This window comes from Anguilla anguilla, chromosome 5 (assembly GCF_013347855.1).
Source record: "Anguilla anguilla isolate fAngAng1 chromosome 5, fAngAng1.pri, whole genome shotgun sequence".
Classification (NCBI taxonomy): domain Eukaryota; kingdom Metazoa; phylum Chordata; class Actinopteri; order Anguilliformes; family Anguillidae; genus Anguilla; species Anguilla anguilla.
In genome coordinates, this window is record NC_049205.1 from 34,206,438 (window position 1) to 34,231,349 (window position 24,912).

General features: G+C 46.2%; 1 protein-coding gene and 1 non-coding gene across 2 annotated transcripts in view; both read left to right on the forward strand.

Annotated features, from left to right (window-relative positions):
• Positions 1 to 377: 377 nt before the first annotated feature.
• fto (FTO alpha-ketoglutarate dependent dioxygenase) overlaps positions 378 to 24,912 on the forward strand; it is a 154,825-nt gene continuing 130,290 nt past the window's right edge. The window contains exons 1-3 of the mRNA XM_035419077.1: positions 378 to 455; positions 21,868 to 21,945; positions 23,179 to 23,785. Coding sequence (XP_035274968.1) covers positions 414 to 455; positions 21,868 to 21,945; positions 23,179 to 23,785 — 727 coding nt within the window. The 5' untranslated portion in view covers positions 378 to 413. The remainder of the gene's footprint in view (positions 456 to 21,867; positions 21,946 to 23,178; positions 23,786 to 24,912) is intronic.
• Positions 20,455 to 20,527, forward strand: trnam-cau. The gene has a single exon. It is a non-coding gene; the product is annotated as a tRNA-Met (tRNA).

Sequence of the window (24,912 nt, forward strand, 5' to 3'; positions counted from 1 at the left end):
TAACTACGCGCGAGCAAAAAGCACAATTTTATTTTCAGTTTTCAAGCTAGCCCACTCCGTTGTTTTATTAGCATTAAAAAAACACTCCACTGAGAGTTTTGCTGTTGCTAAGATACAACTCATTTCGCTGCTTGCGTACTGCGTGCTAGTCACGTCTCACACGCTGTATTGACGTTTTGGGAGTTGTAGTTTTTACGCACTTTGTTGGGGATGAAAAGTCTGTCCAAATGTGATATTTTTTCTCTCATCACCGTAGTTGAATCATAATAAATAAGCATTTCAAATTGTTTACCATGGAGTGTCCCCCGCTGAAGAAGTAAAATCAGGGTATGCTTGTATATTCCATTGTTAAACTACAATTCCCAGGACAACCTATTGTGAAATCGAGGCAGTGTAAATAAAACTCCAGGAACATGAAACGTTCGGGTGACAGTGAGAGAAAGAAGAAAAGAAAGGTATAAATAGTATTTTTCATATGGCTGTGCTTACTCACTAATGCATTTTTCTTTTTGAATGGGTTTTTTGGTTGCTAGCCGGTTGTAGTCAATGCATATAGTAATTTGCTAGCAAGATAGCCCACGTGCTTCTGTTCCCCTTGTTTCAATTTCCTTTCAGAACGAATAGCAAGTTAAAACAGTTTGCGAAATTACCTTTTAAAGAACTGACATTCATTTCGCAGTACCGCTATTTAATAAAATTAATTCTCTAGGAATCGACCAAAACAGCTGTTTTGGGCTAATCTGCGTGTAGATGAAGCAGTCTTGCCAAATCAGAGTTGTTGTGTTGACTCGTTGAACTCCCTGTAATAAGGTGGACCGGTGCCTCTCTCCTCAGTAGGGCAGATTTCTTTAGAAAATATAGAGTACGGGGCTTGTAGTTGTATACAACATCTGTATCGAGCACGTACGAATACAATTACTGCAATTAAACAAAGTATAGCATGGCGTAGAGGCCCATAAATTGTTAACACAATTGCCTCTAAATAATCATTGAACAGTAAGCTTCAGCATCCCTCCCTGACTCACTAGAAACAATGTGAGCCGTCGCGGCAGCGAGGTGTTCGCCAGTATGTGATTTGACGTTAAACCTCGTCATTATACTTCATGTGGTGTGCCAGTCGTGACATCAGTGCGAGTTATTTCCATCCGTGTGAGTTATTTACATCCGTGTGCATTTAGCTGGTAAGGTATGTCTGATTGAGTCAGTTATGTTGCTCATACACGCTAAACAGGCATCAGATTTGGGTAACCTATGAAGGTCATGGTGGTCACCTTTGCATTCACATTTAGGACAGCCGTCTTGTTATAGTTCTCATTGACTTTCTAATCTGTGCATAACAAACGAAACCTTCAGTATTTCCAACTAAATGTTTCATGCGATACTGGGTATTTCCAAGAAAGCCATACATTTGGTGTTTGTACATTAGACAAGTAAGGTCAATTGCAGAATGCTTAGCTGGAGTTTAAACCTCAGATTTAAATCTCTAGACCACAGACATGCTGTACAACTGGAACACCTATTCCTGTTCCTATTCTGTAAAATAAAGATTAGCTGTTCCACATGTAATGCAGTTCTGTGGTCTAGAGTTTTAAACTCGAGGTTTAAACTCATGCTAGCATACTGCAGTTGACTCGTGGATTTCACTTATTTTGACCCGGTCATGGTGCTCATTGTATTGATTAAAGTAACAACAATACCGTTAAACTGGGCTTTTTCCGAGGATGCTAGTGTGAATCGTAATGTTAATGCTTATCCCACCTTTATGCAGACTTGTACTGCTGTACCGAATGAACCTCCCCTTTCACAAACTCGGAAGCCATTATTTCAAGCGGCACACGTCATATGTAGGACAGCACAGAAACTATGTAATACGTGGTTCCTCCCTTTTATTGAAGCAGAGTGGGAGCATATGAGAAAGCACTGAAAGCTTTTCCCAGCTGGTCATCAGATGGGTAAACTCAATGGTCTTGCTCAGCTGATTTCGGGGGAGAAATAACAGGATGAAAGGGCAACATTGTGACTTGAAAAGTATGCTCTTAGTGCGAGAACTACTGGAAAACCACATATCAAACATATCACAGAGTACGCATTTGTCTCTGTAGCTCTGTAGCTCCATATTCTCCATATCCAACACAGTTTTTCATAATGCATCATACAATAATACAAATGGTGTCAATCCCGTAGGTTTTTCATCAGAGTCATTTACTCAAAAGGGTTATTGTATGTTTTTGAGGATATTGCATTTATGGCTGTTAGTAGGTGCGTGCTGGAAAACGTTCAGAGCAGAGCATTAAAACCCATATCCCTACTATAACCCTGTGGGGACAAGTAACTTTTATGGCACATTTTAATAATTGCAGTAACCTGATGGATGTGTTACCAAGCCCATAAATAAATTAGATAACCAGACTCAATCAATAACTTTCAAATTGGTTGATATATCATGACGTCCACGTCCAGCTCATGATAAAAACTCACATTTAACATACAGTGCCGTGAAAAAGTATTTGCCCTCCTGATTTCCTCTGTTATTGCATATTTTTCACACTGAATACTTTAAGATCTTTAGACAAAATGTAGCCTAATATTAGGCTAGACAAAGGGAAACTGAGTAAACACAAAATGTATTTTTAAAATAATTATTTAATTAATCTAATGAAATAAGTTACTTGGTTTCCCTTTGTCGAATTTATCCATCCATCCAGGAATACACCCTGGACAGGCCACCAATCCATCACAGGGCACACACTCCATTCACTCAAACCTATGGGCAATTTAGTGTCTCCAATTAGCCTAACTGCATGTCTTTGGACTGAGGGGGGAAGCCGGAGTGCCTAGAGGAAGCCCGCACAGATACGGGGAGAGCATGCAAATTCTACACAGAAAGACCTAAGCCGAGATTCGAACCCACGCCCTTCTTGCTGTGAGGCGACAGTGCTACCCACTGCACCACTGTCTCATTCTTTGTTTAATTTATTTCTTGTCTAAAGAAATGAAACCATTCAGTGTGACCAATACGCAACAATAGAGGAAATCTGGTAGGGGGCTAATACCTTTCCACAGCACTGTACACAACAGACCTCGAATGAGCAACACTGCATGTAGAAGGGGTCCTAAATAAAGTACAGTGTAACTAATGACTTAAAAACATAATATTAAAGTGCATCCTCACCATCTAAACCTTTCTTGTCATCTAATGCACACATCAATTTATTCATGAATTATCTTCCATATTTTACTATTCAATTGAGCTGAGTAACATGACAACTCAAGATCAAGTAACCTTTCAAATTCAAATGAAGTAGCTGTTGATACGAGTACAGATGCAAAACACCCTTGTTTTCAATAAACATAGTTTTGATAGACATTGGCAGAAGTAATGGGGTAGTGATGCAAGCTAATATATGACATTCATTCGTTATTTGTAATTTGCTATGGAATTTCTTTTGTCGCCTTTCTATTTATGTCAGAAACAATTTTGACAAGTATGGAGATAGCAATAAAAACGAGTGAAAACATTTCAGGAATTGCTTTCAGTATATTGACAAGTTACATTTCTTGCTTGCCTGATGAATTATTTTCAGTCTGTCTGGAGTTCAACAGCAGCCTTAAACTGAAACCTCATGTTTTAATGTAACTTGTCTTTCAAATTATTGAAGTTTTTGGCCTTAGGATAATTTAAATTGTTTTAGCTTTCTCCCTCTAAACCCATTTCTCCATATTTTGCATTGGAATACTTTCTGGTATTCCAAAAAAAGCTTCCTTGTCAGCAGCAGTGAGCTATGATTTCCTGGAACTTTCTTTGTGCACACGAAAGCCATTGTACGGGATTGGCCTGGTCGTAGTGACGCATAAAACTGAAAATATGAAGGATCGTGACAGTCATCCAAACTTCACACAGGGTCAACAGATGGTATGAGGTACTTTAACTGAAAGTGTTCAATCCAGGATCCCCTTGAAACTGTCATGATGCATCATAAGGGCTTCCACTTCTAAAATTGCTAATAATTATAATAGCGTGGCAGCATTTATTTCCAAGTGGATCTGCATCAGCTAAGAATCCATTTTGTTCAAAATGTCCCACAATGAAAGTTATTTTGGGAGTATCAATACAGTGTAATCATTGTATACTCTTGTTTTACTTGGTCTTTGTTCAACAGCTAATTAATGATGTGCTTAGGTTTTGCAAAGTACTTCCAGTTACATTTAAAAGTATGGTTCACTTTCTGGAGTTTTATTAAATATTATTTCAGTTTTAGTCTTTGGTTTTCATTGGCCCAGACAGTTTTGTGTGTGACGAAGGATATGGGTGGCAGCAAAGTTAACACAAGCAATTTAGTACCGTATTCCTATATACTTCAGTAGTGGGCTTGTGATTCCCTGGGGGATTCTGTTAAATTAACGACTAGCGAGGCCAGAGCTGATTACGTGGCCACAAATCCGGGCGCAGTCAATCACTTACCTGCAGCTAAGCGCTAACCTGGCGAATTAGCATAAAGATAAACAATTTACGGTCGCTAATGCAGTCGTCCTGTCATGTCGGGGCTGTTGCGTCATGTCAGGTGTCAGCATCAACAGAATCAGCGTCTTATTTGCCACCAGCTTTTTTTTTTTGTTTTAGTTACCGAGTAGGTTGGCGAGCGCTATTAATGGACCGATAATTGAGAAATAGCGTTTGCTGCTCCGATGAATCATGGCTAGCCATACGGAGGTGGCACGCATGCGGGTCACAGTAAGTGAATTTACATTGGGGAACCGTAAAAGATTGAGGGTTCGCCGCTGTTTCGGACTTCATCACGCCCCCGCCCCCCCCCACCGATTCCAGAAAGGGGGAGGGTGGGAGGGAGAAATGCCGCTCTGGCTGATAATGATACCATTACACTAATGGACCCGGCAAATGAAGGGAGAGCCTGCAGCCTCTGTGCTTTATTACCAGAGGGGGTGATTTTCTCAATGCCTCCGTAATGGCTGGAGTGCCAGGTATTGATCAGGCTCCGTCGTGCTGCTAGTCCTCTGTGAAATTACTCACGGCAAGGAAGTGTTGATCCGGCTGGGAGCGGGTGCCGCTGACCTTTACTGCCTTTCGGAAGAGAGGCACTCACCTCTCTGAGATGTAGGGACGCGCCCAGAGGTGCTGTCTCCTTCAGGTGCCCACATTGCTCCATCTTTCTCTTTTTGTCGCTATTTTTATTCAAGTAAAACACACCAGATTTCGTTCAGGATTGTTTTAAAGAAGATGCATTGAGTGATTTGACACCACCCCCTTTTTATGGTCATGTCCAGGTCTTAAGAATACTGCGAGCCAGATGTAGTTTCTTGTAATTTGGACGTAGTCAGAACCACCCTGTCAAGCATCACCGGCAGTTTGCCAGAGGTCGTGTAGTGCGGCCTTCATGTCCTGGTTTTTCAGAGCAGGGGTCTCCTGTCTTATCATTATGAACAGCGAGGGTGCAACTCTTTGTTTTTCCCAGCACTACAACACGTGATTCAACTAATTATCTAATCATGGTCTTCAATCAAGACCTCGAGAACTAGAATCAGGTGTCTTAGTGCTGGGCTGAAACGAAGACCTGCACCCACTGCAACGGTCCTTTCCGGAAATTTTTTTTTTTTAGACCCTTGGCTGAGAGGAACCAATTCATCCAATATTGATTCACTGCACTGCAGCGTGTGTTTTGAGTGACTGAATGCAGAGGGTCGGGCCTAATCACTGCGTTAGCGTGACCCTCCCAGTACACGACCGCATTCCGACCGAGGAGCTTTGATGAATCCTCCGTGGCCGTGTTTTTTTTATTATTATTATTTATCCGCCCGTCACTCGGAGCACTCAGATTAAAAAGTGAATTATGCATGGGAGGCAATCGATAAACAAATGCGAGATTTTTCTCCCCCCCCCACCCCCCTTCAACAAAGTTATAAAATGTGATTTATTGTCATTGCATGATTGAAAACTATGTGGGCAGCCTGGCCATGAATAAAAAGTCAATTAACTCAACTCATGCCTCCTTATGAAAAGGCCTTGCGATCTGTCATTTCCGCAGCCCTTTATGGCCTTCCCCAGCCATTTATTTAGAGGCGCCGAGTTTGCTTCATCAGCATAGCTTTTCATCACCTCTGCCCTCAGCTAATCAAATAATTTACCTTAAGGGAAACATCTATCTCTCTCTTTCGCCGCGACTATTTCTCCGGCTGTTAGAGATATATATTTTTCTGTCCTCGGGAAGGCTGTAACACTGAAACTAGGTATTGATCTGTATATTTGGTAATTTCTTTCTGCATTGCCATCAATTTCGTGTCAACATCTGTCCGTGCTGCGGTTGACCTCACGAATGGCGGGCCTTTTTTTTGTTCCCATCGGAGTTCGGTGATATACTATTCTGAAACCTAAATCGATGAATGAATATGAAGTTTTAAGTAATATTTCACGAACGGGAGGCCTGGTGGTGATGCATTGATTGGACGCGTGGACGAGGGTTGATTAGTTGGTCGCGAGGGTTCGCTTTCTCTGTCCCTCTCTCTCGCTCGCAGACGTGCGCGTGTGCACGCGTGCGACCCGGTCGCCAGAGGCGACGAGCCTGCAGCGCGTGAGGTTTTACTTTCGCCGCCTTTGGCCCGCGCTGACAGTGCCACCAATGTTCCGTAATGTGTGGTCACTTTTGAGGTTGCCAGATTGTCGGTCTGATGTTGCTGCCAGGTGTTTTATATTTAGCGTCGCTGTCGGGAAGGATGCAGGGGAGGTTCTCATTGTACGCTGCATTAGAGTCAGATGAGGCGTCCCTTCTTTTGTGATTTTTTTGTGTCTTTCATTTATTTTCTTTAACAAAAAAACACTATCTTTTATGTCGATGTAACAAATGTTATTGGTAATAGGAATGGTATGTATGTGATGCTTGAAGACGATTTCTTTCACATTAAGCTTCAATAGTTCATTGGAGTTTGATGCAGCTACAGTCCACTTTCTTTTGCTGATGGCCTACATGCTGTTCTTCATACTGAATATCTGTTGTTATTTGCTATATTATTATTTAACCATACATAGTGATTTTGTCTATTTTGATTTGCATTTTGAAGGGCATTAGGCTCTCTTACTAAGTTGTGGTAACAGCATTTTTACCTTTTTTGCCATCGCAGGCTGTTTTTATTTGATGTTGTTGGCATAATGCTTGGCTGTGTGTTCAGAAGTCTGATGTTCGTTCAGCGGGTTTGTTCACCGATGCCAGCATATTGAGATGCAGCGACGTTGAGATTCCTTCATTCATGCACTTCCTGTTTGATGCAAATCATTCTGACCAGCCGCGTAGATTAGCCTACCTGTCAGTTCAGAGTCTAAATGACCTATCTGTTAGGCCGGGCTCTATCACAAACAATGTGCATTAAGCAATCAGTCTGATCCATAGTCCATAGTTGGGCAACGGCCAATGAATAAACATGTGATTGACCTAACAGCCTCACAGCGAAGGTTAAAAAAAAAAACACCTCAGGAGATTAGGTTAACTCCTTTGGTCTGACATATGTAGGAGGCCATTATTTCGTTTAGAATTTTGTTTGGAGGACTACGGCAGAGACAGTGGTGGGAGTGTGGACACTAACACAATTGTGGGTTAGTCCCCACTTCCTGCTTGGGGTTCGACACAGTTAAGTAGCCTATCATGTGCTACAGCATTTAGGGAAACGAAAGAGCTGTTGATACGCCATATTTAACACCCAGAATCCTCTGCAGTTCCTGTCATTTCTTATGTCCAGTCTCACTCTAGATTTAACTATTTAAACCTGCTGAGATTGGGGGGGGGGGGCCTTGTTAAATTCCAATCAGTTTACATTTCAGTATGGGCAAAGTAGTTAAATTATACAATGCGATAAAATGTTGATTATGTTATGGGCTTGATGTCTTTTTGAAGTGCTGTTTTTTGTGTATACGGGCAACCGTGCATGCCGCCCCGCAACAACTTTTAAAATAAATAACTTGCCTTTCAGCGTTCATGCTGCTTGCCTCATTTTTAGGGCCTGTTTAATGTCCTTGCTATTTGTTCTCTGGTCATATTTTCTTCTTAATGGCTCACCTTTCCAATAAAATGGAAATCCCTAATGTGAGCGTTGCCTGAAATCTGGTTTCCATTTTAAGTCCAAAGCCCTCATTCATGAAACCTGCGGGAGGACATTTCACAAGCCTCCATTAATATTTACCGTTAATTTGTTGATCGCGATTTTTCCATAAATACTTGTAATAAAGTCTGAGAGCGTTACTCTGGCGCTGGTGGCATTACTGTTGATAGACTGCACCACCAGGCAGTTATTTCAGCCTTTTGCTTTTATGTATGCTACCCTGTGCTTCTCTAACTGTTTTACGTCCCGAGTTCATTCATTAAAAAAAGAAAAATGTACAACACCCACCTTACACTGTGACTTGAGCCATATGGAATGGCAGTCTGTGATTTCAAATCAAGTCAGTACACTTATCAGCTACTTTTCATTCAGTCACTTGACACAGTATGTTATTTAGAGTTATTGATAGATTGCAGTTAACTGGCTCTTAATGAATAGGCTAAGGCCGTGCTTCCCAACACTGTTCCTGGAGATACCGTCCTGTAGGTTTTCACTCCAACCTCAACGAAGCACACCTCATTCAACAGCTAGAGATCCTGTTGAGCTGCTAATTAGTAGAATCAGGTGTGGCAGTTTAGGGTTGAAATGAAAAAGCTACAGGAGGGTAGATCTCCAGGAACAGGGCTGGGAAGCACTGGGCTACGATGTCACTGATGTCTCTGGGGTATGCATCTTGTTCTACGGACGGAGCATGCTGTGCATGTCCTTCAGGCGAAAGCTCTTGTCTCTTCTGCCATTCAGCTGCCATTTGTGCGTGGAAGTTACTGCTTATCGCTATCTCCTGGGTGCTTGGCATTTGATCTTCAGTCCAAACCCAGTTCTTATGCAGCTCATCAAAATTAAATGGAGGCGGTTCCACCCGACTCCTGTCATCATTCTGGTGAGTTTCAGCGGGGCTGCGGTCAGACTGTCAGTGTCGCGGCACACAGCTGAACTTTCGTCACCGATGTGGGAATGAGTGAAAAAGAGTGTGCAAAGGTGAGAGGGTGTGTGATTGGATAAGGTTGAGAGTATGAGGGTGAAACAATGTGAGGGTGAGCGACTGTGTGTGTGAGTGAAAGACTGTGAGGGTGAGAGTGTGTGTGTGTGAATGTGTAAAGTTGAAAGTGAGAGGGGGAGACAATGAGACAATGTGAGGCTGAGAGACTTTGTGTGGGTGATAGAGTGTGTGTGAGGCTGAGAGTGTGTGTCTGAGTGAGTATATTTGTGTGGGTGAGAGCGTGTGAGGGTGAGAGTGTGTGTGAATGTGTTAGGTTGAAAGTGTGAGGGTGAGAGACTGTGTGTGATGGTGAGAGAGCTTGTGCGAGGGTGAGTGTGTGTGAACTTGTGAGTGTGTGAAAGTTTCAGTGGAAACTGATTCACAAAGTTGACCCTTCCAAAACAATGGATGCACTTTGGGACACTCTGACTTAACTAAACTACAAATCCTGTCTTGTTTCTCTCAGTTTATTTCATGACTCTGCTGTATTGGTGTGGAGTAGGTGAAAAAATAACATTGTTACTATTTATGACTTAACCCATTAGCTCATGCCATGAGTTATCAGCCTCATAAATGCTGAGGCTAGTAGACAAGATTACCGGGGAACAGCAGTGATATGAGTTTTACCTCATCAGAATTCTGTGTAGATGGTTGTGATGACTGGACTGAGGTCCCAGAGGATGTGTCCTCATGCTGGAGGAATAACCTAGCCCTGAACTGCAGCGGATAATTGGTTGGCTCCTTCAGTTGTTCCAAAGTGGACACCGTTATTGTTGCTCGTGGATTGTGTCCCTGTTTGTTTAACAGTTCAGTTCTTTCTCAAATGAGCATATGAATCAACTGCACAGACTACAGCCTTATTCTTTACAGTTGAGGTTGAGTCCATCTTACAATGAACAATAAGACTGAGCTTGAACTTTGGTACTCTCGAGAAAATTGAAAAAAAAAACAAACAGGCAAGTCAAGCCTGTTTGCAGGTAGTTGTGATACTTGCTTAGATACAGGCACCGTACTTCAGGGTAGAACAGCTATGGATTTGGTTCCACTTGAAGTGCTGACAGCAAAATACTTTGGATTGCTGTGTAAACAAACGAACAGTTGTCCTAAAGTATTTTGGGGAGCTTTTGTGATTCTCCATCGTCAGTCTAACTCTTAACTCCTCGCGAACAGACAGGCTGTCATGGCGATATGTCTGTAAGACCTTCTGCTCTGTGTGGATGACAATGGGGATTAGTGCAGGGGTACTTTAAACACTTTTTTTGAGGGAATTAATGCTCTCGTATCTGCGCGTTCCGGATGCTTCTGCGGCGGTTTTTCAAAGCACCCTGACTGTCAGTCATAAAGGGGATCATTAACTTCAAGAGTGTAAATGTTCTAACGCTCGTATTATTGTGTGAAGTTAAGTCGATGACAGATGTACTTAGCTTAATTCCCTGCTTGTTTTTTTGTCTTATAATTAATTAATGTATCGCGGTTTTACTTTTCTTTTTACCCGGATAATCTTTGAAGCCGGTAGTGGCAGAAAGGATTGACGGTCGCTGGTTTACGCGGTGTCAGAATGGTGAACGGTAAATATATGAAAGGTTATTTAAATGCGGCAAGTTCTTTTTTTTGCATATTTAATTTGCCTGGGTTGCTGAGTTTGTGAGAGATCAGAGGAATATGGGGCTGTGTGCTTTGGCACAAAAAAATGGAGACCCGCGATTGAAGCTGCTCGAACGGCGTGGCACCTAGTTTTCCCTTTTTGAAAAGTAAACGGCCGCAGACGGCCGTCATTCCGGCTCTTCGATTCCGATTTTCTGTTGGGCGACATTCTGGGCGCCACAGCAACGTCGCCCTCGTTATGTAAATGTACGACAGCTTGTGTTTTAGTTTCCAATATTCTGTGCTTCAGTTTGTGAGACATGGCTCAGCGGTGTTCAAGGCTTCACAAAAATTCTGTATCTCTAGGTGCTTTGCGTCAAGGGGTGGAAGCTCACCACAGCTAGCCACCTGACTGCTGTGGTAAGACTGCTGTGGTAAAATGGCTGCCCGGAAAATTAGCGAAGGCTCGTTAGAATGGTGGCAGTGTGTGCAGTCTGGGAGGTGAGGGTAGGAGCGGAGAGAAGGAGAGGCTGCTTACCGCTTCTCTGTCCCAGTTTCCTCTCTTCCTCCGACGGCTTCCTCTTCTCCCTGTGACCCACATCGCTCCCTTTGACGCAGCCACCAGCCACCGGCACCTAGAGCTGTGTGGTTAATGTCCTCTGCAGAAGACTCCGCCACTCCAATGGACAGGACACAAGTATTAGCTCCCTAAGCATGGGACCCTAGTCTTTAGCCCAGAGGGCTAATAGTAGCCTATGTCTTGCTGCATTATATGGATAACAGCAAGCGATCTTGCTGAAAACTCACAGCAATGTCGCCCTCGTTATACAAATGTACAGTAGTTTGTGTTTTAGTTTGCAATATTCTGTCCTTCAGTTTGTCCTACATGGCTTAGCGGTGTTCTTGGCTTCACAAAAGGTCTGTATCTCAAGGTGCTTTACATAGCATTCATTTCTACAGCTGGTTATACACTAAAGCAATGTTGGTTGAGTATCTTGCTCAAGGGTACAATGGCAGTGTCCTACCTGGGTATTGAACCTGTGACCTTTAAGTTACAAGACCAGGTCCTTACTCTTTATACTACATTGCCGCCGCTGCTCTTCACCATAGCTGGCCACCACCAGAACAAAACAAGGTGATATTATTATCTAGGCTATTATTTGTTTGGTGGGCACTTTCCAGGGTGACTTATAGTCCCATGTAACTGCGCAGGTTTACAAGCAACGAGTCCAGCAAGAATATAGTGAACACAATGCAGGTCCATAGGCTGCTGGTAAGGCTAAAATAGCCATATAAAATTAATCTTTTTAATTGCAGCTGCAGTCATCATAACCATCATAAAGAATTGCCCAGTCAACTAATGTAATTGGACAGCATTATTGTTTTTTCAACATTCATATATTTATTGCGCTAGTGACAGGGTCAGACGCCCTAACGTAGACTAACTGGCGGCTGGTGTTTGTAAAAATCCACCAAATGCTGCTTTCCGTTTTAGCCTCTTCTCTAATTTCTCCATGTCAACGAGAACACATGTTCAAATTTGCGTCTTGTATCGCAACCAGAAGGCAGTATTGTTTAATGCTTTCCCCCGAATGTCTGCAGATTTATTCTCATGGCGTGTCAATGAACCAAGACCAAAATGGTTTTCTCATATATTTAGGAGAACGATCACAGAGGAACCATAAGGCTTGTTTGACCGAACCAAAATTGCGATGCGAACTTGTTTTTATTTGCTCAGAGTGATAGACAGCCCTTAACAAACAGCTTGCAGGCACAGATAAGAAGTAAAGGGTTTAGGCCACGCATTCCTACTCACAGTATTGATGAAGATGAGGCCAAAAAGCAGGCTAATGGCTGTTGCCTGTACTACGATATGTATCTTCATATGTGTGTGTGTATGTGTGTGTGAGTACGTGTGTGTGTGTTAGTGAGTGTTTGAGCATATGTGAATGTGCTGTTTGTTTGTAAGTGCATGCTTCATGTATGTATGAGTAAATTGTTCATCGGTATGACAGCACACGCATGTGTGAGTGTAAGCGCGCATATATGAAAGTGCACAGCTGACGGTTTGTGCATGTGTGTAAACATGTATTTAAGTTTTTAATTTATGATTTTGAGAGAGCATGTGTATGAGCACACTTGCGTGTGTGCGAGCTGGAATGACTGGCAGCATGTGTGTGAGAGTGCGTACGCGCGTGTGTCTCTGTGTATGAGCGTGAGCATGTGTAACTGAGAATGTGTGGTGGAAAGTGAGTCAGCATGTGTGCATCTGTGTTTGTGTATGTGAGTTTGTTTATGTGAGTTTCAGTATGAGCGTATATGTATTGTGCACACACTCATTTGTGTGTGTATGCGTGCGCATGTGTGTATGTGTATGCATGCATTTGTGTGCGCATGTGTGTGTGTGTGTATGTGTGCGTGTGCATGTGTGTGTGTGTGTGTATGCATGCATTTGTGTGCGCATGTGTGTGTGTGTATGTGTTCGCACGTGCACGTGCATGTGCATGTGTGTGTGTGTGTGTGTATGTGCATGCGTTTGTGTGCGTGCATGTGTGTGTGTGTGTGTATGTGCATGCGTTTGTGTGCGTGTGTGCGTGTGTGTGCATGCGTGTATGTGTGTGTGTGTGTATGTGCATGCGCTCGTGTGCGTGTGTGTGCGTGTGCATGTGTGTGTGTGTGTGTATGTGCATGCGTTTGTGTGCGTGCGTGTGTGTGCGCGTGTGTGTGTGTGTGTGTGTGTGTGTATGTGCATGCGTTTGTGTGTGTGTGTGTGTGTGTGTGTGTGTATGTGTGCGTTACTGACTGTCACTGTGACCGGTTTCCCCGGGCTCAGTCAGCTCTGATTATCCCGCTCCAGGGATGCTGCTGACTGATGCGTTTATCAGGAGCGTGCAGTGCTCAGGCTGTGGAGAGCGGCGGGCAGGCTAACAGCCCGTTCACACTGACGGCGGCGGCTCACAGAGCTCCGCTGGCGGAGACAGGAGCCGCTCCACGCAGCATTACAACTTCGTCTGCGTTCATTAAGAACCCGCAGTTCGGCTGCAGCTCACTCAAAAAGATTTTGTCGATTAGTTGGACATATTCTAAACCTTTTCGCGTCACGCACCTTTTTTGCTTTTGCACACTTACGAAATACGCTCCCTGAAAAAGTTTTCGAACATCAAATTTTATTCCAAAGTTCATGTAGGGAAAGAACAGCACGCGAAAAATTAATTACAGTTTTACATCTTGCTTTTTTCATTAAGAAGACCTAAATTACTTTTTGTAATGGAATCTTTCTGGTGGAATGTCCTCAGAGTGTCTGTCTGATGTCGACAGTTGGCTTGTGTGTGTTTGTCACACTTTGGCTCTGGGGTGGTCCCGCGCTGTTGCTTTTGTCTGTGTCCATGTTTCTTTGCTGTTCTGCAGAACCAGATTTTGAGGCCTGTCTGCTGCATGTCCAAGAAGATGCAAATGTGCTCTCGGTGGCGTAAGCCTTGTGTGTGCCCGAGGCTGCGTGCCATGTGCTGACAAGCCAGCTGTCCTCACGAAGCACGTTCCCGTGTCTGACACACACTCGTCGATGTGTGTGTCCTTCGCTAAATGCGGCTTGGTCACAAAAGTGGAAAACCCAAAAGGCACGGATTCGGGTGGAACCTGCTTCCTGTCCTGTGTGTTTCTGTCTGTCAGTCTCTCTCTCTCTCTCTCTCTCTCTCTCTCTCTCCTTTCCTCCAAGGAAGACAAGTTTCCGAGCTGTCACTAGGTGGCACTTGGACATCACTGTATGCGAGATGGCCTCTTTTTCCTCCCTCTCTCCTTCCATCCATCTACTTATCCCTCCTCTTCTGAATTGAGAAAAGCTCTGACACCTGTGTTGTTTGTCTTGGCACGAGAGGGAGGAGCGTAATGTATTCACCTCCGCGCCCTGAGACGTGTCATTGAATGCCGAGCGGGGCGGGGGGGGTGGAGGGGTGTGGGGGCATGGCCTTCCCCGGCTCCGCCCCGTTAACTTTCACTGATTTGGTGTAATAATTAGCGGAATCGAAACGCTAAAAGGGGTACTTAGCGGCACCTGTCGCTTTTCTCGGGCCCGCCTGTACGTGACGAGGTCTGACAGGCGGAAAGGGGCCGGTCAGGCCCACGGTCTTTTACACCGCGGCTGTTTTCGCTGGCTTCATATTAACCTTCACTTCAGCCTGCTGGGGCTTCCGTGCCAAACAAACCGTTACATTTTCGAATCAGTCTGCTTTAGCGACTCTGTGAACCCCCCGTGCTGTTAATCATTCGTGATTCGGGCTACTGGGAAAAGTAAAAAAAGGAGATTAAGTTATTAAATTTCTGGTAGAATATTTCCCTTTTTTGTTCGGAATGACTGAGAAGGAGGGAAAGTGAATTTAGCAGATCTGAGGCGGAGCTGGAATGGGCTCGCCGTGTTTTGAATTTCCGCTAATGCAATTTAGGCCGAGTTACCATTTTTCCGGAAGGATCCGGGAACACGAGTCCTGAAACCGTTGCCAGAAATTGTTACTGATGGCTTGTCACCGGTCTGCGAGCGAACTCGCCTGTGAATTGTAACACAAACTGCAGAATGCTGAGACTGTGACTATTTGTGTGTTTCTTTGGCTTAATCTGAAATATTATAACGGGTAACATTTTAACAAATTTATCTACTATGGATTAATAAAATAATCTGAATAATCAGAAATATTATAACGGGTAACATTTTAACATTTTAACAAATGTATCTACTGTAGATTAATAAAATAATGCATTGAAAAGTAAACATGGTGTAATTGATTTAATGGAATTTTCATGGGCTATATGGCATTCATAATTTGTATTAAGTAGCAAATAAAAAAAATGTGCCTTCAGATATTAGCTTTAGGCTAATTTAAAAAGGTTTCATCTCGTCATTTAAAATGGTTTAATCTCATCAGTATTGTAGGACACACCTGTAAATTAAACTGTATTTCTTAGAAGGAATATTGCTTTTTTTGAGCACCCACATGCCATTTAGCTACATCCCATACAGATTATTCAAACACGGGCATCATTTCAGATTGCAGATCTGCATACCAAGTCTAAGACATCACGCAGAGACGATCCAGTGAACTTGTTTGAAGTTTATTGTGTGACTACATGTCAGTCCAAAGTCTGGTTTTCTTGTAGTTTCATATTACATTTGTATATAATAATTGCATCACACATTTTTGCTAACCTGTTAGTTTAGAAAATCATTTCAAAACATAATTTATCATTTAATTTAAATAATCTTTTTTTTTTTTTACATAAAATAGGTTTCTTTTTGTTCATGTAAGACATTTTTTCCCAATTTCATATCTCAACAAACCATAGTCCCCAGAGCAAACCCACACCCACACCCACACTCTGCCCATGGAAAGGCCATAGCTGGGATTTGAACACAGAACCTTTGTATTGTGAGGCAGCAGTGCTGCCCACTACACCACCACACTGTTCCTCTTTACTTGTGCTCGTTAGAGCCCCTGTTGAGGGAGTGTGCAGGGCTCCAACTCTATAGTTGGGGTTTCCCCCGCAATAGCCGAGATTTCTTCCCATTGGAGAGATTTTTCTCACCACCGTTTGAGTGTTTCTCTTCTTTTTTTTTACCTCAGTTGCTTGCTTTTTTTGGGATTCAGGCCTGTTTTTTTTTTACCCAGTTTGCCTTTCAGTGTCCTCTGGAACGTGTCTATGTGACAGTGTCTCTGCAAGAAGCGCGATACAAGTGGAACCGAATTGAATGCGGGAAAGCAAAACGTCAGATAGCCTGCGTACAATGAAGTGTTGTGGAGTTGTTTTGCTGGAAAAAGACTCAAAAGCCCATCACTTCACCAACAAAATGTCAGCTGGCGGCCATTACGGAAGCCGCCGCTGGCTGGCTAAAGAGCATGACAGCCTCCCTTGTTGAAATTTAATGCTCCGGTTGCTTATCGATTTGGCAGGTTTGTGGTGGTGAGGAGGACGGGGGCGGGGAGAGCATGGGAATCTGGGATATCCGGGTTCCGTCTTTGACCGGGCCTGGGGACGACGCCGTCTTTCCCCCCCGCTCTCTCGATGGGGACCTGCGCTTTTCGCCAAGGGGTATCGATTTTAGAAGCTCCTTTTCCCTCCGGAAGCTTCCTGTAGCCCTCGCGTCTCCTAGAGCCGCACTCCTCCTTTCCCGCCAAAACCGCTAATCTCCGCTCCTTAATCAGCGTTCCTCGGACCGCCGTCGAAAGCAGACAGGCAGCGCCGCGGGATGCTAAATCCACGTTTGACATGGTAAAGGTCAGCAAAATATCACAGATTTTTTCGGAAGGTGTGGAAGAAAGTCAAATAAGGGTTGAAACCGTGGACAACCTTAAAAATCACCTAAGGAGCTAACCTGTCATTGCAGTTTTATTCCAAGTGAATTTTTCTGTACGTTACGGGTGCTGTAGGACTTACACCTGCTGTACAGCGGAAGGATGTCCAACATGTTGTGTGTGTGCGCTTTGTGTGCGCATGTGTGTGCGTGCGTGTGTGTGTGTCAGGAAACGAAGGGGGGAGGGTGGGGGGTAGCTGTGAAAATAGCTCCTGGGCTCTTGTGGGCTTGTGGGAAATGAGCTGCACAGGAGTAATTAATGATTCATCATCGTAACGCCGCAGCTCCACGCGGCGTGATTTAGGAAGCGTTCTAAACAGGGCATGACAGGTCCGCTGTGTAGGACCACCTGAAAAGCACGGGCCCACACATTCAGATGGATGGATGGACCTTCATATTAATGATCCCGCCTCCCAGTTGCCCGCTGTTAAACGAAATGAGCGCCGTCCCCTTCCGGACCGAAACAGCAATTAGCGCACATTTAGCTTCCCGTCGTTTGCCCCTGTGAGCAGCGCTGACCGCCGCTCCATTTCTCAGGCCCAACCGTAGGCTAGTTTTTTTTTTTTTTTCTTAGATGGACTCCTCAGTAGTCAATGAGTTCTGGGCCCACTGGCCGTGCGTGTGTGTGTGTTTGTGTGTGTGTATGGGCTTGTGTGTGTGTGTGTGTGTGTGTGTGTGTATGGGCTTGTGTGTGTATGTGTGTGTGCATGCTGCTGTGTGGGCACGCACAGTCGCATATGCATTCGGGTGCACGTGCGACTGGCCGTGCACGCGGGAGGATACTCCGACTCGCGCGAGAGGGTGAGTGCGCGTGTGCGTGCGCGAGGGTGCGCGCGCGCATGAAAGAGCGCGTACGCGAGAGGGCGCGTGCGTACGCGAGAGGGTGCGCGTGCGTCCGCCCGCCTGAGCTTGCGTGGGAAGGCCGGAGGGAAGGCCGTTGATTTATGGTCGGGGCCGCCTGACGTTCCGGCTCCCGGCGCAGAGCCGAAACCCGCGGCGCTGCCGAGCGGGTTTAAGATTAATGTCAGGTTCGTCAGCGGCGAGTTAATTGTTACTGGTGAGTAATTGCGCGCGGGTAGCGGGAGCCTTGTTTTATTGTTCTGCGCTCGGTGGATTAGCATTCCTACCCTGGAAAGCTGGCTTTAATTATTGACGCTGGCGTTATTGGTCGCTACCTGTTTCTGGAGCCGAACCGCTTGGCGAGCGACTTGCTCATTTCGAAAACCCACCGGAGTTTTGCGGCGCGCAGGTGAATGAATATGTATCTTCACGCCCTGAGAGATTTTTACGACTGCGTTGCCACAGAAGCCGTGGGATTAAACATTACGTTTTTCGCTCGTTCCAAAGTCACTTCGGCCTTGAAGTGCGCCTAATGGGTGATTCATTTCTGTGAGGATGTTTTTCGAACCGCTTCCCTCCATGAATTTGGGAAGGCCGACCGGTTGTGCTTCTCCGGGCCGACCGTACCCACGCGAGGAGCGGGGTGGCTGAAGAGCCCCTAGTCCTGCGCTGTGCCGACCTGTGAGTTTGTGGTCTTTTTTTCACTGTTCAGGCCTCTTAGTGCTACAGGAGAGCTTGCGCCGATCAACTGAGAGGTTCTGTCGCTTTGTGATCAGTCAGCCTGCGGATGCCATCTGGAACTGGAGGAACACCGGCTGACTCATCTCCAGTCATCATAAGTTCGCATAAATAATCATGGTTGGAAAAATGGTCTTGCCCGGACTCGGCCCTGCCCTGGCTCCAAGGCCTAGACGGCCCTCGCGGCGACCCGCTGTATACTGACCGAGCCACTCCACTCTGACTGTGGATTTTGGAGTGAGTGCCTGCAGGTGCGCAATAGCACGTACACGTATGTGTCAGGTTGAACTCGTCGCACCGGCGGTCGGAGCGAGAGACACGCCCACGGCGTGACGCGAGGCACGTCGCTAGGGGAAGCGCCTCGCCTCGGCCTTCGCTGTTTGCTCAGGTGCGAGGGCCCGTCCCCGTTTTTTCCTCCCTTTCCATCCCAAAGCCCTGGGAAACACGGCAGGCATTCCGCACCCTCCCTCACCCCGCCGACACCCGCTCCCCAGTTTTAGCGAGTGCCCGGCAAACGGAGCGGCGCGGAAGCGGTTCTGACGAGCCCGTCGGCGAACGGGGCGAAGGCGTCTGATGTTTTTCGCGGGCCGCTCGTCAAAGTATTTGAACCCCGGCCGTTTTTTTTTTTTACGCGAGCGGGTCGGCTCTAGGGTTGACGTCACGCCAACGCGAAGAGTTTGCTCTCCAAACAGAGAGCTCTATTATATGTTCGCCAAAGCGGGGGGGGGGGGTTCTCCCGACCTGGAGTCCGCTTCTCGGACTGGCCGGGACGGGGGTGCCCTCCGTCCGAATTCCTCCGCCTCCAACGGGCTCTTCCCAAACTCCGGCTGATAGGCTTAAGCAACCTTTCTCGACGTCCACCAGAGCCAAAATAAAAAAATAAAAAAATAAATAAATCCATTTTGTGTCTAGCACAGCGCCCCTTGTGGTGAAATTGAATTAGACCCCTCCTGTGCGGCGAGCTCTGGGTGGGGACCTCAGTGGGTGGGCGTTGGCTCTGGAGGTTTGGACCCTCCTATGACTCCTACCATTTGGCTAAGGCAGGAGAAGGTTCCACACAAATACAGGTGAGAGCGTGGTTTTGAGGCCGGGTTATCTCTGCTAGAAATCTGAGCTCTCGAATGCTTTTTTTGACATGTCGATATATCTGAGAGGCCTGGATGAGAAAACACACTTCAACTTTGAGTTCAGTTGCCTGTACCTTCCTTTGAGAATGCCAATACGTGCAAATTGAGATCAAATTAAAAGCGTATTCGATAAACGTTTCGGCGCAGAAGTGCCATCGCTCTTGAAGAACGTTCGGATGTTTTCTTTATTTCTTGTTATTCTTGATTTGTTTTCGGGTTTTATTTCGCCGGGTTTTAGGAACGGCCCGTTCGGATCGTCCCGCGGAGCCCATCTGTTGCCGAGCGCCGGGGGTGACATTCTTAGCGGCGGAATTTGCGAGGGCCTCGCGTTGCACGCCCTGCCTTTGACGTGTAAGTGACAGGCGGCCCGCGCGCGAGCGGAGCGGCGGCGGCGGTGCACCGGACGGCCCAGCTGCGCGCATTTGTCCGCGCGTCAGACGGAGCCGCTGCGCTGGGGGGGCTGGAGTGACAGCCCCCCTTCACCCCCCCCGCACCTGCTGGTTTCTTTTCAAATATTTCAAATATGTGTGAGTGTGTGTGTGTGTATGTGTGTGGTGTGTGTATGTGTGTGTGTGCGTGTGTGTGTGTGTGTGTGTGCGTGTAAGAATCTTTCTTTAACCAGACCTCAGTTCTCATTTGTTTGCTCCCATTGTGAATCAAAAATTAGTACAGGCACTACATTTCTGAAGTTAGTGATTCTATCCACTAAACAGTTAACATCACTCCCACGGTCTCTGGTATCTGCCTCGTTGGCGCAGTAGGCAGCGCGTCAGTCTCATAATCTGAAGGTCGTGAGTTCGAGCCTCACACGGGGCACAGAGCTTTTAGTCTGTCTGTCTCTCCCTTCAGTATTGATTGCTTGTCTGGCATTGCAAATGAACGTAATGTAGTTACACAAGAGCACTACATTGTGTGACCATGATTCTTTCCTGCGCATGTGCTCAGAAGAATTGAAAACCGTTTGTCTTTCCTTCATTTTTATTTTTTGTATCTTTTTTTTTCTTTTGTGGCTACAATCCAAAAGCATTGCAGGGCCCTGCACTTGATAAAACCTCTATACAAAGATACTTTTTCTAGTTCATTTAAAACTTTTTTTCTGCATTGACCTCTAATGTCATTAACGACGCATTTTATTTCCTGTGAAGTCTCTTACATTCCTAAAGTGTCTTATGTGAAACTCAGCCGTCGTGGGGCTTTCTGAAATGTGAGAGTTTGCGCTGTAAATGTCTTCTGGTCCTACATGAGCCCTGCTCTCTTCAGACATCAGAGTGCCGGCTGCTCTGATATAAAAATAGGAATCCATTCTCACCGCAGTATAAAAGGGGAAGAAGAGAGCGAAAGGTCTCGCTGTAAGAATGGGTAAGAGTGACGGCGCTCTCCGCAGCGAATTGTGCGGTCCGCAGTCTTTATGCACCTGTGTGAAAAGGCCAAAGTGCGGAGGAGGAGGAGGAGGAGGAGGAGGAGGGGGGAGGGGGGAGGGGGGAGGGGGGAGTGTGACGGTGAAGTGCTCTGCATGTAAAATTTATTTGGGAATCACAGTTTTACGTAGTTTTTTTTTATTAGATTTCCAGGTTTGAGTGGATTGCGCCCTGATAAATGTCTTTCATCCCTGGCCAGGCTGTGTTTTTATAAAAAAGAACGGAATGGACTGGGGAGCCTGTTTTATAACGCAGAGCCTTCCTGCTATCTCAGAAAAATAAAAATAAAAAATCATAAAAATTGAATAAGACCATAAAAAGAACTGTGGAGTAGTCAAATTCTGAAGTACGGAATATGAAATTCTCCATTGGACCCGGTAATGGTATTATATTTTGATTGACTGTAACCTAATAATGGCTAAACAATCCTCCTGTGTGACTGTTGAAGAAAGCCAGAGATGACAGCTGGCTTTAGGAAGCAATTCTGCACTCATGAAAAACACTGCGGAAGATGTCATCTTTGCTAATAATTCTGGAGTGGTGCTTCCATTTATCGAAGTACGGCTTTCACTGAACACTGAAAAAAAAATGTAGCCCTTACTAATAAAAACATATTTATCATTAAAATGACATAACTGAGTATTGCACATCCTCCCTCCTGAAGTAGCCTAAGTGTTACGGAGCTGAGACGTTCACGTAGTGAATATGTGACCGTTTGCATTTCCCCGTCTTCTCCAGAGACAGAAGCTTCTGCAGGAGCTGGGAGGACAGCGCATTCCCTTCCTCTCTCCCTCGGACCCCGGGTTCCAGGAGCTGGTGAGTGGGGGCCTCTCCGGATTTAGGGTCACGGGTCACGTTACAGTCCGTGCCATCGCCTGCGACGACCCGTGTCATCACCCGCCGCGCTCTTGTGCCATCGTCCGCTATAAACCGTGCCATCGCCCTGCTGCATCCGTGTTGCCCCCTGCTTCAGACCGTGCCGTCACCCGCGACAGACTGTTGTCATCAGCGGCTGTGGACTATTCCTTTGCCCGTTACAGTCTGTTGTCGTCATCCGCTACAGACTGTGCCATTACTTCCCACGGACTGTGTCATCATCAGCTACAGACCGTCATCATCCATTACAGAGCGTGCTGTTTCTTGCTGCAGACTGTGTCATTGCCTACTACTGACTGTATGACTACCTGCTACATGCTGTGTCATAACTGCAGGAGTCTTATGTCATCCTGTGCTTCACTGTTGTGTCATTACCCGCTACAAGCTGTGTCATCACCGACTACAGACTGTGCCATTACCCGCTACATGCTATATCATTAGCAACTGAAGACTGTCTTTACCCGCTACAAGCTATATCGCTACAGATTGTGTCATTACCCCATACAGACCGTGTCATTACCCCCTACAGACCATGTCATGACCTGCTACAGGCTTATAATTACCCATTACATGCTGTATCATTACCCACTACAGACTGTGTCATTACCCGCTACAGGCTGTATCATTACCCGCTACAGGCTGTGTCATTGCCTGCAACATGCTATAGCATTACCAAACGAAGACTGTGTCATTACCCACTACAGACCGTGTCATTACCCGCTACAGACCGTGTCATGACCTGCTACTGGCTGTATCATTACCCACTACAGACTGTGTCATTACCCACTACAGACTGTGTCATGACCTGCTACTGGCTGTATCATTACCCATTACAGGCTGTATCATTATCCACTACATGCTGTGTCATTACCTGTTACAGGCTGTGTCATTACCCGCTACAGGCTGTGTCATTACCCTCTATAGGCTGTGTCATCGTCACTTGTGAGACCCCAAAACCAAGATAGCTCATCATTGTTAGACAAGGCTTTGTAACAAATGTGCTATTTCTTGTTTTGCTTGCGCAGTGCTTTGTAACAAATGTGCTATTTCTTGTTTTGCTTGCGCAGTGCGTTTTGTACTGAATCCTGGGTAAGACAGGTTGTTCCTGTGGCAGTCTGCACAGGCAGTCTGGGCAGTGGCAGTGAAGTGTGTGTGTGTTGGCTTCCCCCGCAGTGGGAGTCCAGTTACACTGGCCTGGCCCTGCGGCCGGCCGACTCCCTGCCCGCCGCCCTGCACGACCGCGTCCGGGCCGCCCTGCACGCCCTGCAGCGCCGGGGCTGCCTGTTCCGGGACCTGGTGCGCATCCGGGGCCGCGACGTCTTCACCGCCGTGTCCCGCTCGCTCCTGGGCGGGCCCGGGGACACCTACCGCTACCTGGGGACGCGCCTGTTCGCCCTGCCGTGGCACAACGACGCGCAGGAGGACGGCGAGGCCTGCTGCGACCGCGAGCTGAGGGAAGCCTGCCGGGCCCTCTGGGAGCTCAACGAGTACTTCTGCGAGGACGTGGAGCGCCGGGAGGCGGCGGGCCAGCCGGAGGCCGACGAGGACCCGCCGGGCGGCCAGGGGAGCTCCAAGACGGACGCGTCGGAGGCGACCCCCGCGGCGGCCCCCCGCTTCAACATCACCCTGCTGAACTACATGGACCCGGCGGCCATGAACGACCTGAAGGAGGAGCCCTACTACGGCATGGGCAAGATGGCGGTGAGCTGGCACCACGACGAGAACCTGGTGCCGCTGTCCTCCGTGGCCGTCTACAACTACAGCTGCCCCGACGAGAAAGGTAGGGCAGGCTGCTAACTTGTAAAAAGTTCCGGGCCCGCGCCGCGACCCCCGAAGCTTCGTTTTGAGCTTTCGTGGAGCTTGTCCGACAGGTCTGACCCCGGCGACCTCGTCGACCTCCCCCTGCGGTTGCTTCGCCGTTGCAAACGCGCGTTTCCGTCTTGTTTCGCGTCACAAGCGTGCGTTTGATGCCGCTGGGCTGTTATCGAATGTCATCACGCCCCCCGCGCCCGCGCCGGTCGGCCTCCCTTATCGTTGGCAGAGATGAGAAATCACAGGGTTCTCTGTGTTCAAACAAGGGTCTCAGGTGTATGCGGGGAAAGTCATTACTAAACAAACCAGCGTTTTGATGTCTGTGATGTTTATACAGATACACAAACCAGCTTCCCTTGGAAAATAAACATTTTTTTTCCTATTTAATATATGCGATTTTAAAGCTGGGGTGTCGTTCGTGAACCTTGTCGGTAGTGAAGTTGTTGACTGATTCTGAGGTAGATTGAAGTGAAATTCAATATTCAATAAATTGCTTTCAATAAAAACCGCCAAGTCAATGTAAAAGGAATGCTGTAAAAGGATTTGCTTCATCAATGTATTTTGACAGACACCTTGCGAATCCAAAATTGGAAACATTGTTTCTGCAGTTCACAATTGGGCAGACACTGAAATGAGAAAGTTAGTCAATACAATTGTGTGAGGGTTATGCGTCGTCTGCAAAATAGTGATGGGAACTTGGGTTCTTTTTGGTGAGGTGCACTTTTTGCCTTGGTTCGTTCAAAAGATTTGTTTGTTTGGCTCGTTCATTCGTTCAGTTGCAGATTTTCTCCTCTTTTGTTAATTTCTTTTCTCAGTAGTGGCTTTTTGATACCTACGAACCCTTTCAGACTCATAGCATTGAGTGTCTTCTCACAGTGGAAGGATTGGCCGAAACACCTGTGGATTTCTGTCGATCTGAAGCAAGAGTGGAGCTTGATATTTTCCTGTCTCTCAAAGATAAAAATCTTTAAGTACTGTCTTGTTGACGGCCATAGTTTTGGTCGTCTACCTGTTCTTTCACGGTTGTTAGGAGTTCCCATTTCTCTGTATCTTGTAAAAATCTTTTGAACTACAGTTTTGGAAACTGTCGTTTTT